The sequence below is a fragment of the Marmota flaviventris genome, chromosome 3 (genome assembly GCF_047511675.1).
Source record: "Marmota flaviventris isolate mMarFla1 chromosome 3, mMarFla1.hap1, whole genome shotgun sequence".
Taxonomy (NCBI): domain Eukaryota; kingdom Metazoa; phylum Chordata; class Mammalia; order Rodentia; family Sciuridae; genus Marmota; species Marmota flaviventris.
In genome coordinates this window covers 123,620,482-123,633,321 of record NC_092500.1, presented here as the reverse complement: position 1 = coordinate 123,633,321, position 12,840 = coordinate 123,620,482, and the positions used below count along the sequence as shown (strand labels likewise).

General features: G+C 42.5%; 1 protein-coding gene across 1 annotated transcript in view; it reads left to right on the top strand.

Annotated features, from left to right (window-relative positions):
- The window catches only part of Ano2 (anoctamin 2), a 338,934-nt gene that overhangs the window by 324,879 nt on the left and 1,215 nt on the right, over nucleotides 1–12,840 (top strand). The window contains exons 22-23 of the mRNA XM_027951164.2: nucleotides 1,710–1,891; nucleotides 11,646–11,751. Of these exons, the coding sequence (XP_027806965.2) occupies nucleotides 1,710–1,891; nucleotides 11,646–11,751 (288 nt within the window). The remainder of the gene's footprint in view (nucleotides 1–1,709; nucleotides 1,892–11,645; nucleotides 11,752–12,840) is intronic.

The following is a 12,840-nucleotide window of genomic DNA, read 5'->3' as shown; positions in this document are numbered from 1 at the left end:
CCCTTTCTTTTTTAATTTCACTAAGAGAAAGGTGATTACCCATTAGAATATATACCTTGGCCTTAAGAGTCAAAATCAGATCTTTTCTCAGAGCCAAGAATAATGAGGAAAGAATTCTACATATCTATCCATCTCTTTCCTTTCTTTTTCTACTCCTGAGTTAAACAATACCTGGAGTATTGCCCAGGCTGCAATTCCTAATTACTGTTCCTCTGAACTGTCAATTAATTATCCCCATGGACTATGGCAGTGCGTAGATTCAGATAGGCCCTGGAAGGAGAGGGGTCCTACCTGTTGTGACCTCCTTAACTGCCTTGCCAGACATGTCCACACTGCAGAGGAAATCCTGCTGGGCCCCATCCAACAGCCCCTCTGCTTTCGCATTCTGGATGGATGGTGGCCAGGCAGGGCCTCCTGTTCCACCTCCCAAGAAAATATCAGCCAGCTTGCTGCATGTCAAGAAAGCCACTATTGCCTTGGGAGAGAAACATTGACTCTGGCTTTAACCTGGTTCCTGCTAAGAACACAGGAAAATAATAAGAGATGTGCAAGGAGAGGCAGAGAAAATCAGCCCAGTGCATTTTGAATGTTTGCAGACATCTTGAACCTTAGAAATAAACTACAATTTGGAAGACAGGTCTGCAGTTGTGCAGTTGTGTCCACTAGAATAGAAGCCCTTAGTATTAACTATCTATAGTACAAAATGATGTGAAATTTTATTCCCCTGGCTTCTCTAAGGCTTGTTTACTTATCTGTAAATTGGTACATCAGAATAGTACCCACAAAATAGGATCGTTCTGGAAATTAAATAAGATAAAGAGAAGCCATAAACAAGTGCTCAGTAAGTTGTAGCTCTGATTATTATAAATGTGTTATTCCTTCTCAAATATGGTCACAACCATCCACACTCACATATACATTGAGAAAACAATATCTAAACTACATTTTTAAAGGGACCTTAATTGTTGGTGCAGAATGCAATATAAACACCTGCCAAAAAGATTTAAGATTTTCTTTGCAGAAAGTACCTCCATGTTCAAACATGCAATCATTCATTTGTCATTTGGTTTGCTTCATAGACATTTATAGAGCACTTAGATATGCCAGATGCCACATTAGGTGTGTATAGCTCTCGCAGGACCTATCCTCCCCCTCTGGATCTTACTTTCCCTAAGTAAAACGGATAAAAACCGACTTCTATTGCATTGTGTGCTATGAAGTGTTTAGAGATAATAGTCATATTGAGGAAACAGAGGAATCATGCTCCTGGCTCTCTGGTGTCCCTCAGGGCAGACATACCTGGCCATCCAGCTTCCTGGTTCACTGCATTGAAGTGGCTCTCCCATCATGAAGGGTGACTTTCTTAGAATATCTTGTACCATGTTTTGGCTTGGCCAATGTCAATTCAAACATCTCAGAGGTGGATTAATGCTTCCAGCACCCAACGGCTCAGTCTGGCCTTGAATCCTTTGCTACTGTAGTTATAATTCACCCTCTTGATAGCCACTATCAGGTGGATTTACTTGTGCTTATCAGAGATGGAAAAGCCAGGTGTGTCAGCCACATGAGCTCAGGGACAGGCACCTGAGCATGCTGCACCTCTTAAAGGAGAGCCCAGAAGCAGACAATTGCACAGTCACATGGGCCCTGTGCCATCCAGACAGCATCCACCCTGACTATTCCTCAGTGCTTGTGGTTCCGTCCTGTAGGCTTTTGTCATCGCTGTTACCTCTGACTTTATCCCCCGCCTCGTGTACCAGTATTCCTATAGTCATAATGGGACTCTGCACGGCTTTGTGAACCACACCCTCTCCTTTTTCAACGTCAGCCAGCTGAAGGAGGGAACACAGCCAGAAAACTCACATTTCGACCAGGAGGTTCAGTTCTGCAGGTAAATTCATCCTGAGGAGGAGGGCCCCAAAAGACCAGGAGCAATAGATTCAGCTAATTACCTGGATGACCTGGAATTACATCATTCTCCCTGCTTGCGTCTCCTGTTCCTCCCCACCAGTAATTTACAAATCAGTTTGAATTGATCAGAAAATATTTATTGAGTGCCTTTTGCTAGACACCATTCAGCAGACCACGAACTATTTAACTGTGTCCTCCTCATCAAGAATTTGGAAATGGCAGGTTGGTCAGTAATTATATGGAATCACAGGCAGTATGGACAATGAGTGCTGTGAGTGTTCAGAGGTTAGGGAGATTACTGGGGACTATAATGGAAAATGTAGGCTTCCTGGAAGGGCTGCTGGGATTTGTAGGATAGAAAGGGAGAATATTCTAGCACTGGCCAAAACATGGTGGTGGGGGCTATTAGACAATCACTTAGGGGCTAAGCAATATAGTTAGTAATGAGGATGTTTGGAAGATAATAATGTAACATAGGAAATACAGCATATGTGGAAACTCCTAGGATAGTGTATGAGTCAAATCCTTGTTGAATTTGGATAGGATGAAATCTGTAATGGGAAGTCTTGAAATATGACAGGAATTTTAATATGAGGTCATGAATGATGGGATGGAGGGCAGTTTTAGGAAAATTGATCTGCTCTCAAAGAGGAAGATGGACTAGAGCTGAGAATTCAAGGAGAACAACTGAGTGGCCACATCATTTAGACATAAACTGTTTAAAGCATAGAACAGGTGGTGGAAATAATTTTAAAAAAGGAGAAAGGTGAGCTATTTCATATGATACACCACAAACCTGGTGACAACAGTTATGGAGAGGGGTTGACTTAAGGATATCTCAAAAATCTGTGATGAGGCCATACAACCAGGAAATTGTGGGTTCATTGACTGGGATAGGGAAAATGTCTCCTCCTCCTCCTCCCTCCCCCTCCCCCTCCCTCTTCCCCTCCAGGGATTGAAGCCAGAAGCACTTAACCACTGAACCACATCCCCACCCCATTTTTGTTTTTATTTTGAGACAGGGTCTCATTAATTGCTTAGGGCCTCACTAAGTTGCTGAGGCTGGCTTTGAATTTGTGATCCTCCTGCCTCAGCCTCCTGAGCTGCTGAGATTACAGGCGTGTGTCACCATGTCTAATGAGAATCTAATCTTACTGTACAAATGATGGATTTGATTTCAGTCCTGTTTAATTTAAAACATGGTATGAAGTCCAAGAGGTCAATCCTAATTCCTGACCACACTAAGCTGAATTCTGGAGAGGTGACTGAAATCCATCACACAGGGATCATTGAAGCCATGGAGCAAAGATCATATTGCATATATTTAAAAAATAATAGTAACTACAACAACAACAACAAAAAAGCCCAAGAAAAGAGCCTCTGGAACCACTGTCTTCCTAAGACCCCAGTAGTGTCTCATGTAAAAGCTGCTGGTGTCTCCACTGAAAAAGAGTGTTTTCTGTAATGTTTGCAGCAGTGGTGACCCAGCATGTCTGTCTTGTTTTCCCACCTAGGACACATGGGACCCAAGGCCCATCATTTTTGAGGCTGCTGCTTAGGTTCATATTCTGAGTTGAAGAACACAAAAAGAAAATGATTTGGTCTTTCCAATTCAGATGGATGTCTGGGTTAAACAACCTTACCAATCTATGATTTAAATAAAAGAACATCTTGGTCTCAGGCACATTAACTTCAGGGTTTACTCTAGCCAACCAATATGAAAAATTAGGGACCAGATCTAATAACAGATGAATAAATTTATTCATCAATTTATATCAGCCTAGATGTTTCAGATTTTTTTTTCACATCTGGGACTACAAAGAGTAATTCTTGGACTAAAGTCCTATTGCTGGCAAATTCAGACTCTGCACTACCCAGGGGTCACTCCTCTACCTGGCTGGCATACCAGACTGTCTGTCCATGGTGCTGGTCTGCAGATCCAAAGGCCTAATTTCATAATACAGAGTGTCTGTGCTAGTGCTATCTTCCAATAGCATCTGGATTATGAAATAAATCAACAGATTTACACTAACTAAACAAACAGGCACAAACAGTGAGAATTACAAAATCATTTCATAACTGGAAGTGAACCCAGAGATTACCTCATTGAAGCTCCTCATTCTACAAAAAAAAAGAAAAGAAACTGAGGTTTAGAAAGCTGAGAAGTTCTCTAAGACAGAAGTTTCTAGCAACAGATCCTAAAGACATCTGTCCAGGAGTACAGGCCTCCACTCCCATGTGTGGTGGGAAAAAGCTCAGTGGGCCTCGTGGGGGAAAGCAAGGCTAACACTGTTTCCTTAGTTGGACTGGAAGAACGTATCTGCCATAGGGACCTATAGGATTGTGCCTTCCCTCTGACCATCAGATCTCTCAGTAGCACTTATGAATGTGTTTTCCAGATTCATCAGTGCTTTAAATTGGCTTGAACAAGAAGGGACTTTAATGGCCCCCATACTGAAAGTTGAGGGAAGGTCTAAATTTAGACAAGGCTTTATTCAGATAGGTAGGCTCAAATTCAATCTATCTCCCAACTCTACTTCAGTCAATGTCAATTGCATTTTCAAGCTCACTCTGAATTGTATCCACTGTAGTGAGAAATCAAGATTAATAGGCACTACTACTCAGCCCTAACAACAAATGCCCAGGATACCAGGCACTATTGGTACATGTGAACTGCTCTTGAATTTGCCTTTAGGTCACTGGATTTACAGCCCTGTGTGAAGCTGTGATAGTCTGTCTCCATTTTTTCCATGCAAGTAGACGCAAGTAGCTGGGATCAGGGCTGGTCTCTTGTCCATTTACAAAAAAAAAAAAAAAAAATTCTGCCACTGAGTGGCAGAATTATCAGTGGGTACATGCATAGGAAGTGCACTTTAATTCTATGTTTCTGCCAAGAAAATTTATCTGCAGAAAGTAAATCATCCTAAAATCAAACCAATGTGACTTTGGGAGCATTCATTATATTTCTTACTCTTAGTACCAGTGAGGATTATAGGTTTATTATGCAGATATTGGGGGGGGGGACCTCAGTTAATAGAGAACAGGACATGCTGCTTCTCTTAATAAGTCAGGAAACAGATGAGTAGGTAGGTAAACAAGCAATTAAAATATAGCTTTAATAATTTGCAATGGAGTGCAGGGAGCTATGTGAGTCCTGAGGAGGAGCCACTGACCCAATCCAGATTTAAGCACATAAGCATTCAGGGGAAGTTGAAGGGTGAGGAATACAAGCATGGCCAGAGCTCCTAATTCATATGAGCAAGGCATCTGGTTGGTGGAGAAGGGTGGGGGTGAGAGTGGTGGAGAATGGGGCACAAAGGGGGGTTTCAGGCATCAAAGGAAGTCCAGGGAGAACACTATTGCAGAGAGAAGGGCTAGAGTGAGGAGGAAAAATTGGAAGAACACTAGATCAAGAATATGGTGGTCACTTTGAGGTGTGTGGAGTGTCTAGGGCCATGGGGTCCCCCAGAGGGGTTTAAGAGAACAGTGATGAGATAGAATTTTCCTGAATGTTTTCTCTCTATCCATAGTGTGAAGGCTATCGGATTCTAATGAAAATAAAAATAAAGAGATAAAAATAAAGTGTAAGCAGATGTTCAGAGAATGGGGTCAGCACTTAATTTACAATATATCAAATAAGTATACTTGGAGGCTACAATTCCTAGATCAATAAGATTGTTGATGGGAAATCTCAACCTCATGGGGTCCTATCCACTACTCCAAGATAAAAAAGAAAAAAAAGGACTATGACAGAGAAATGCTATGAAAAATCAGAGACAACACTACAGCTTGCCCCAAGAGCTGGTTTTTATCATTTCTTCCATGGTGGGAAGCGAAGTTCGCCCTGATTTTCTGGCAAATAGTGTTGGGAACATGATGACCTTTCTTATTCTTAGCTTTCAATGATCTCTAAAGGTAAATGTAGTTGAATAAAACTGAGGTCTTGGGCTTTAACCCAACCACACTAGGGATAGAGGTATCTTAACAATGTCAATAAAAGTTAGGACGAGTCTCTGGCTGCCCATTTTAGATTTTGAGATTGTATTCCCAGAATTCTTAGAGTGATGCTTGCCTCAGCCCTTCTCCTGCAGGGCTGCTTTGTAAACAGTATTGTAACATCACACTATAGGTATGATTAGTGACCATTTGACAGAGCCACCACATCTTGGAGGATGGATGCCAGCTTAGTTCCTGGCTCAGCTGGAAGGGTGCAAAGAGCTCGCCTGGGCAGGGCATGGCCAGGGATCTGGTCCCAGAACAGAACTCAAGGAGCCCACATGGGCATGATCAACCCACAGGGTCTGTTTGGAGGTGTTGAACATCCAGAAACAGCATCCTCAGGTGGTCCTGCCAGATTTTTCTCCAGGCCCTAAGTACTTCCATATTCCAAGGTCCTGTGAAAAGTCTTTGAAGAGGTGAGTTCCTTTCCAGGCCATGGTTTCTTCACATCTGTTCCATACTGACACCAGAGGGAGAGTCAACTTTTCCAGGTGTTGGTTTTCCTGATCTTTACCAACCACTGGATTGGCATGGTTCTCATTAGTTCCTAATTGCCTGTACCATTTTCCTTTGCTAAAATGCCAGTTTCAGAAGGCAGTTTTAAGTAACTCAGATGGTATGAAAATTTTGTATGTAATTGTATTCAGCATTAACATGACATTCATTTCCAGTGGGGATATTTTAAAAATTTCCTTATGTACCACTGTTCAGAGTTGAGAAAGACATTTACTAACTGATTCATTATATAACTAACACCTCGTTTAAAAAGAAAAGCCATTACCAATGGTTGATGACCAAACTCTTAGTGTCTGGCTTTGGCTCCTTCCTTGTTCACAGTGATTTTTGTATTTTGATGACTGTGGCAGATGTCAGAGTCACTGGTCGTCTTGCAGATGAAGATGAGGTTGGGAATGGGGACATCTGAGCCAGTAGTGTCTCTTCCCTCTCTGTACTTCAGTTTCCTCATGTGTACTAGGGAGGGCCTTAAAGTAATTTCCAAAGATTCCTTTAAAATATTATATAGCAGGCTTGTTTTACAATATGACATATTGTATATACACATACATATACGTAAAAGAAAAAGTTCTTTTCTTAGTTCTCTCCTCAGTCATCTCCCAGGAGAACTCATGTGTCCATTTTCCTTTGAAGACTCTAAAAATCACATTCAGAATTCATCGTATTGTCTTATGAAAAGGTAATGTTGCTTCCTTTAATATTGAGCACATATACACATGCATACACATGTTCATTTATTTATGGTTGGGCTAAGAGAACCCAAGTATGCACTTCTATGCACTTGACACTGTGTTACCCATTGTGTTGGTTTCGTTTTATGGATTAGGATGCTGAGGTTCAGAGATGTGCAATCACTTACTTAGGCTCTTACAGTTAGTAAGAGGCATAGCCACTTCAAGTTCATGCTTGCTTTTTAGACACTCTGGTTGTCGCCTTATTGAATGTCTTTCTTGGAAGACTTGAGAAACCCTCAAAATCAATGTTCACACTTAAGGAAACTAAAGGAGGATTGGGTAGGTGAGGGTGAGATCTAGGAATATCATTTGAGCTAATGGGAAGGGATCAGAAAGAAGTTCTGCTTCCTGGATCTCATGGCCACCACCTATCAGCCTGAGGCTTGCCTGTTTTTTGCCATTTACCTGGACGGGGGTCCTGAGAGAAGCTCCTACAGCCACATGGGTGTGTGACTGCCTTAGATTCTCATCAGCACCATGGGTAACTTGGGTGTTTGGTACCCAAGTGCTCAGAATCCTCCTGGAAAGCCAGAAGGAACTGGAAGTAGCAGTCTGTGTGCTCTGGCCTCATGGAGCAGAAGAAGTGCCAGTTATAAGTTACTTTCAATAAAAAGAGAAAGAATAACTCCTACAGATTAGCATCTAAAACCTAAAATGCTCTAAAATCTAAAACTATTTTATTGCTGATATGATGTCACAAGTGGAAAATTTAGCATTGTGAAACTTTTGTTTCATGTGAAAAATTATTAAAAAATTTTGTATAAATTACCTCCAGGCTGTGTGTATGAGATATGTATTAAACATAAATGAATTTCATGTTTAATTTGAGTCCTACCCCAAGACAGTGCCTTATTTATATACAAATATTTCAAAATCTGAAAAATTCTGAAATCTGAAATACCTCTGGTCCCAAGCATTTCAGATAAGAGATATTCAACCTATATTTATTAGGTTCCTCTATTGTGCTGAATTCTTTGCATTGATATTTCATCTTCATAACACCTCTGAGAGAAAGTTTGGGCCAATTCATACATGAGAACATTGGGTTTCATAATATTGAGTAACTTGTAAGAGGAATGTATTAGTTAGTTTTCCATCACTGTAACAAATACCTGATAATCAACTCCTGAAGAGAAAAAAAATATTTCAGCTTCTAGTTTTGGAGATTCCAGTCCTTTATTGATTAACCCTGTTGCTACAGGCTTGTTGTGAGAAAGTACAACATCGTAGTGAGTGGCAGAGCAAAGCCGCTCACTTGATGACCAGGAAGCAAAAGAGAAGGAGAGGAAGGGACAGGGTTCCATGATCCCCTTCACAGGCACACCCTTAATGACCTATAGACCTCCCACTAGGCCCCACCTCTTAAAGGTCCATTACCTCCCAATAGTACCCCTTAGGGACCAATCCTTAGCACATGGGCCTTTGGGGGACATTCAAGAACCAAACAAGAGCAAGGACAAAGGAGCAAAGTGGGGATATGGCATTCAGACCCTCATCTGCTGTCTCCGAAGCACACTCTCTCATCAATGCTGAACACTGGGCTTAGAAACAAAACGAACAACAGAAACCATTGTCCCAGTAGTGGAAAAGATTAAGTCCATTAACCGCTGGTCTTTTGTATTTTTTTTTCTTAAAGCTAATTATTTCTTTGTTTAATTAGTGTTTTCTAGTTATTTAGTGAAAACATTTGATAATTCTGACTTTTTAGGATGAAATTTTTTAAAAAATTGTGAAATCTGAACTTACATTGGCATGTAAACAGCCAATTATTTACCTGGTGGCAGAAGATTACTGGAATCAATGTTTTTCAAATGATGAATCATGGTTCATTAATGGGTTATAAAATCATTCCAGTAGATCACAAATAATGTTTGTTGTTGCTTTGTTTTTGTGGTATTGGGGACTAAGCCCAAGGATGTTCTACCACTGAGTAACATTCACAGTCCTTTATATTTTTATTTTGAGACAGAGTCTCACTAAGTTGCCCAGACTGGCCATAAACTTGGCAATCCTCCTGTCTCAGCTTCCTGAGTAGCTGGGATTATAGCTCTGTACCACCATCCAGGCTTCAAACAGCAATTCAAAGAACAGGACAGGATAGGCTAGATTAGGCTAGGTCAGTACATTGTATAGAGAAAGCATAAGTATGTTTTGTGTAATTTTCATTTAAATATACTTCTTAGGTTAAGTCATAGTTTTTAAAAAGCTAGCTTTGGAAAGAACAATGTGAGCAGATGCAAAATTCATTAAATCCTTCACTGCTCTTTTTCGTGGTGTGGCTTTCCCCTTAGTACCTAACAGAGGCAGCCTTAGCTTATCTGGATAGAGGTATTTTCAACCAGAGTTTTTGGGACAGATCTCTCTGTTAATCTTCCCCCCGACCTTCAGTTAAATGGATGTGCCTGTTAGATTCAAAACATGCTTTGGACACACAGGGAGGGTAAAGTGACGTTTCCAAAAGCTTTGGTAAGTTAGTAGCTGAGGTGGAACCAGAATTAGATTATTTATGGATTCTTTTCAGACTGGAAAAAAGAGGAGTGAGCAGTGACTCTCATACCAAGGTCAGTGAGCAGCTGTTCCTTCATCGATAGAGCTAGAGAAGAAAAGAAAGGGACTTTCATGGTATCAGGAGGGATTGGGCTGAACCTGGGAAGGGATTGCCCTGCGGTAAGGAGTGTGTGTATGTGTGTGTGTGTGTGTGTGCGCGCGCGCGCACGCATGCTCGTACTGATGCGTGTGCCCAAGCCCACACTGATGCGTGTGCCCAAGCCCGCTTGTGTGCCCATGCCTGCCTGTGTGCCTCATCTCCTTCCCTGGAGGTTTCTAGAGGAGGATGATCAATTGCCTTCTGCTGTAGGGTTGTTTCTGTGGACAGCAAGGGGATAGGTGAATCTGAGTATTTTCCCACCCCAAAATGCCCTCCTTCATTTGTGCAGGTCTCTCTCCCCTTAACAAGGATAATCTGGAGCTGGCTGTGCTTCTGTCCTTAGCCACGGATGGATTTGATGAATCCCGTGGTGCTCTGCTGGGCTGCAGTTAGCTTTGCTTTTCACCCGGATGTCAAACCAAGCTTGCAACAGCTGTGATCAGCTGTTAGGAGAGGGGGAGCTGGGTGGGAAGGGGGAAGCTCCTGGTCTCTTGCCAAACCCTGGTTGAAAGCTCAGTGTCCGCCATTCAGTTTGTCTCTATTGCTCACTATTGCTGTGCCTTTTTCTATCTCTGTGTGTGCATAGCTTTCCTCTCCATCTTTTTTTCTCTCTCTCTCATCTCTCCTTGGACAATTGGAAGCCATCATGGTTTTACATAGATCTTTTGGAGCAGCTGGTTCATTCAGGACAGGGAAAGGGACAAAAGAGCCCCCATTTATGAATATTTCCCCCCAATGCAGCTGTTGGTGAGCTACTCTATGATAATGGGAGAGAAGCCTGGATTCAGCCAGACATGCATTCTTTCCTTGCCTCCACATCTTGCTGGCCATGAGACTCTGGCCAAGCACTTGAACTTAGCTCTGAGCGTCAGCTTCCTCCTGTGTTATGCAGAGATAACGATGCCTGCCTGAGGGATGCAATGATGCATCTTACAGAGAAGCCCTTTTCTTAGGGATGGACACATACTTCATGTTCAGAGTGTGATGGTTTTCCATCCCTCCCAGACTGAGTCCCTACTCTGCCTTGCATAGCAGCCACACCACGCTGCTTGGTGGCCTGATGCCACCCCATCTTCCTCCAGGATAGGGCTTGTTTTGTATCTGAGAAAATGAGCTTGTTCTAACATGAATCATTCCAGAATGGGGGTGAAAAGGCAAGAGTGAGGGAAAACCCAAGGCTTCTCTCCCATCTGAAAAGGAGACATGAACTCACATTAGGCTCTAACATCATTTTTTTTTTTAGATATTATGGCTAATAAAACAGAAATACTGATCAACTTTGATTATTGACCCTCTCACTCCAAATTTACCTACTTTCAACTTGGTCTGGATCAGCCAGCCTTCCTTTGGGTTCAATAGTGCAGTCAGAAAGCAAGGCCAGCCCCTCTGGGTAGCTGGAATCCCAAAGAAGCTGGCTGGGGAAGCCCAGGATAACCTGCTGTGCTGCATCTTCAGGGAGCCTCAGGCTGCCACAGAGTTCTAGAGGAGGCATCTGGGGGCCTCCCTACTCTCTCAGCCCACAGGATAGTGGGGATCCCAGGTGGACCCACTGGCCTGGGTTATTATTATGATTCTTGGGATCATCTGGAAATTGAATTTGGATACCAGAGGAAGCTCTGGGGATTGTTAGGGAAAACGAGTAGGAAAAGGACATTTCTAGGCTGACATTGGCTTTTATGGACTTTGATTCTTTTACTCCGTGCATATTTGCTGGTTGGGTCATAGATTTTCCCCTCCCCAAGTCTAATTTCTCCCATTTCCCATATCTAATAATTAAGAGCTTGTCCAATACTCAAATCCTTGAGTTTTTACTACCTTTCCTCTATCTCTTTGGACAGGTTCAAGGATTACCGAGAACCACCATGGGCACCAAACCCATATGAGTTTTCCAAACAGTACTGGTCTGTTCTGTCTGCCCGTCTGGCTTTTGTCATCATCTTCCAGGTGAGTTGTTCAGATAAGGAATGGCACTTAGGAGCCGGGAGACAGGGATAAAGAGAGTCATGACTACCTGGCTGCCACTTACCTCCAGGTTTCCATGGTACTGTCTCTTGATATTCACATGGGTCTGGTTTCTGGGCCCTCCTCAGATAATTAAAATCCAAAGAGGCCCAAGTCCCTTATATAAAGTGTTGCATTTGCATATAAACTATACACAACCTCTCCTATACATCTATATTTCTAGATAAGATAATGTAAGTTCTATGTAAACAGGTGCTATGCTGTATTGTTTAGGTATTGATGACAAGGAAAAAAACTGTACATGTTCAGTACAAATCCAATTTTGTTTTCTAATATTTTTGATCCATAGTTGGATCAAAAGAGCCCACAGAGATGGAGTGCTGACTGTACTCTGTGACACAAGGGGTCTTCACATGTGGCAGGCAGAAGTGAACGTTCCCTTCCCTGGGTGAAGCAGGAGGACTCCTAAGAGGGCTTCTTTTAATGGATGGACTTTGCAGGAGAATAAAACACAGAGTAAGGTTACCGGACAGATGTGGAGTAAGTTGCCGGGTAGAGATAATTTCCAATTTAAATCTAAGATGAAGAAAGGAAAGTGGGAAGGGCAATTGAAACCAGAGTCTCAGCCCCTGTGCAGACAAACAGCCCACCTCATTTCTGCAGCCCCAGAAAGGCTCAAGTTCTAAGCCTTTCTTCTTATGCTCTTGGGGCCTTCCTTTGTTAATGCTGTTTAGCCACTGAGACATCTGGTGGGAAGGGCCCCCAGAGCCATCTAGCCATCCCTGAATGAATAGCAAACTGAGCCCAGTGATTCCTATCTTTGACAATAGCCTCAGCTCCAATTGCATCGCTGAGATTCTCCAAACTAAGGGGCCCCCAATTCCCACTAGGGGTCCTGTGGGTCTTCAAGTGGGGCCAGCACACAAGCCCAGATCCTTTTCTCTTGGACTCCCTTAGGCTTTTGTATTCCCTGAAGACAGATCTCTGGAGGACTCTAAAATATCCTGCCCCCAGACCCCAGCCCAGGAAGTAGAGAAGCCCATCGGCTAGTCTTTCACCTAAAGAAGACTG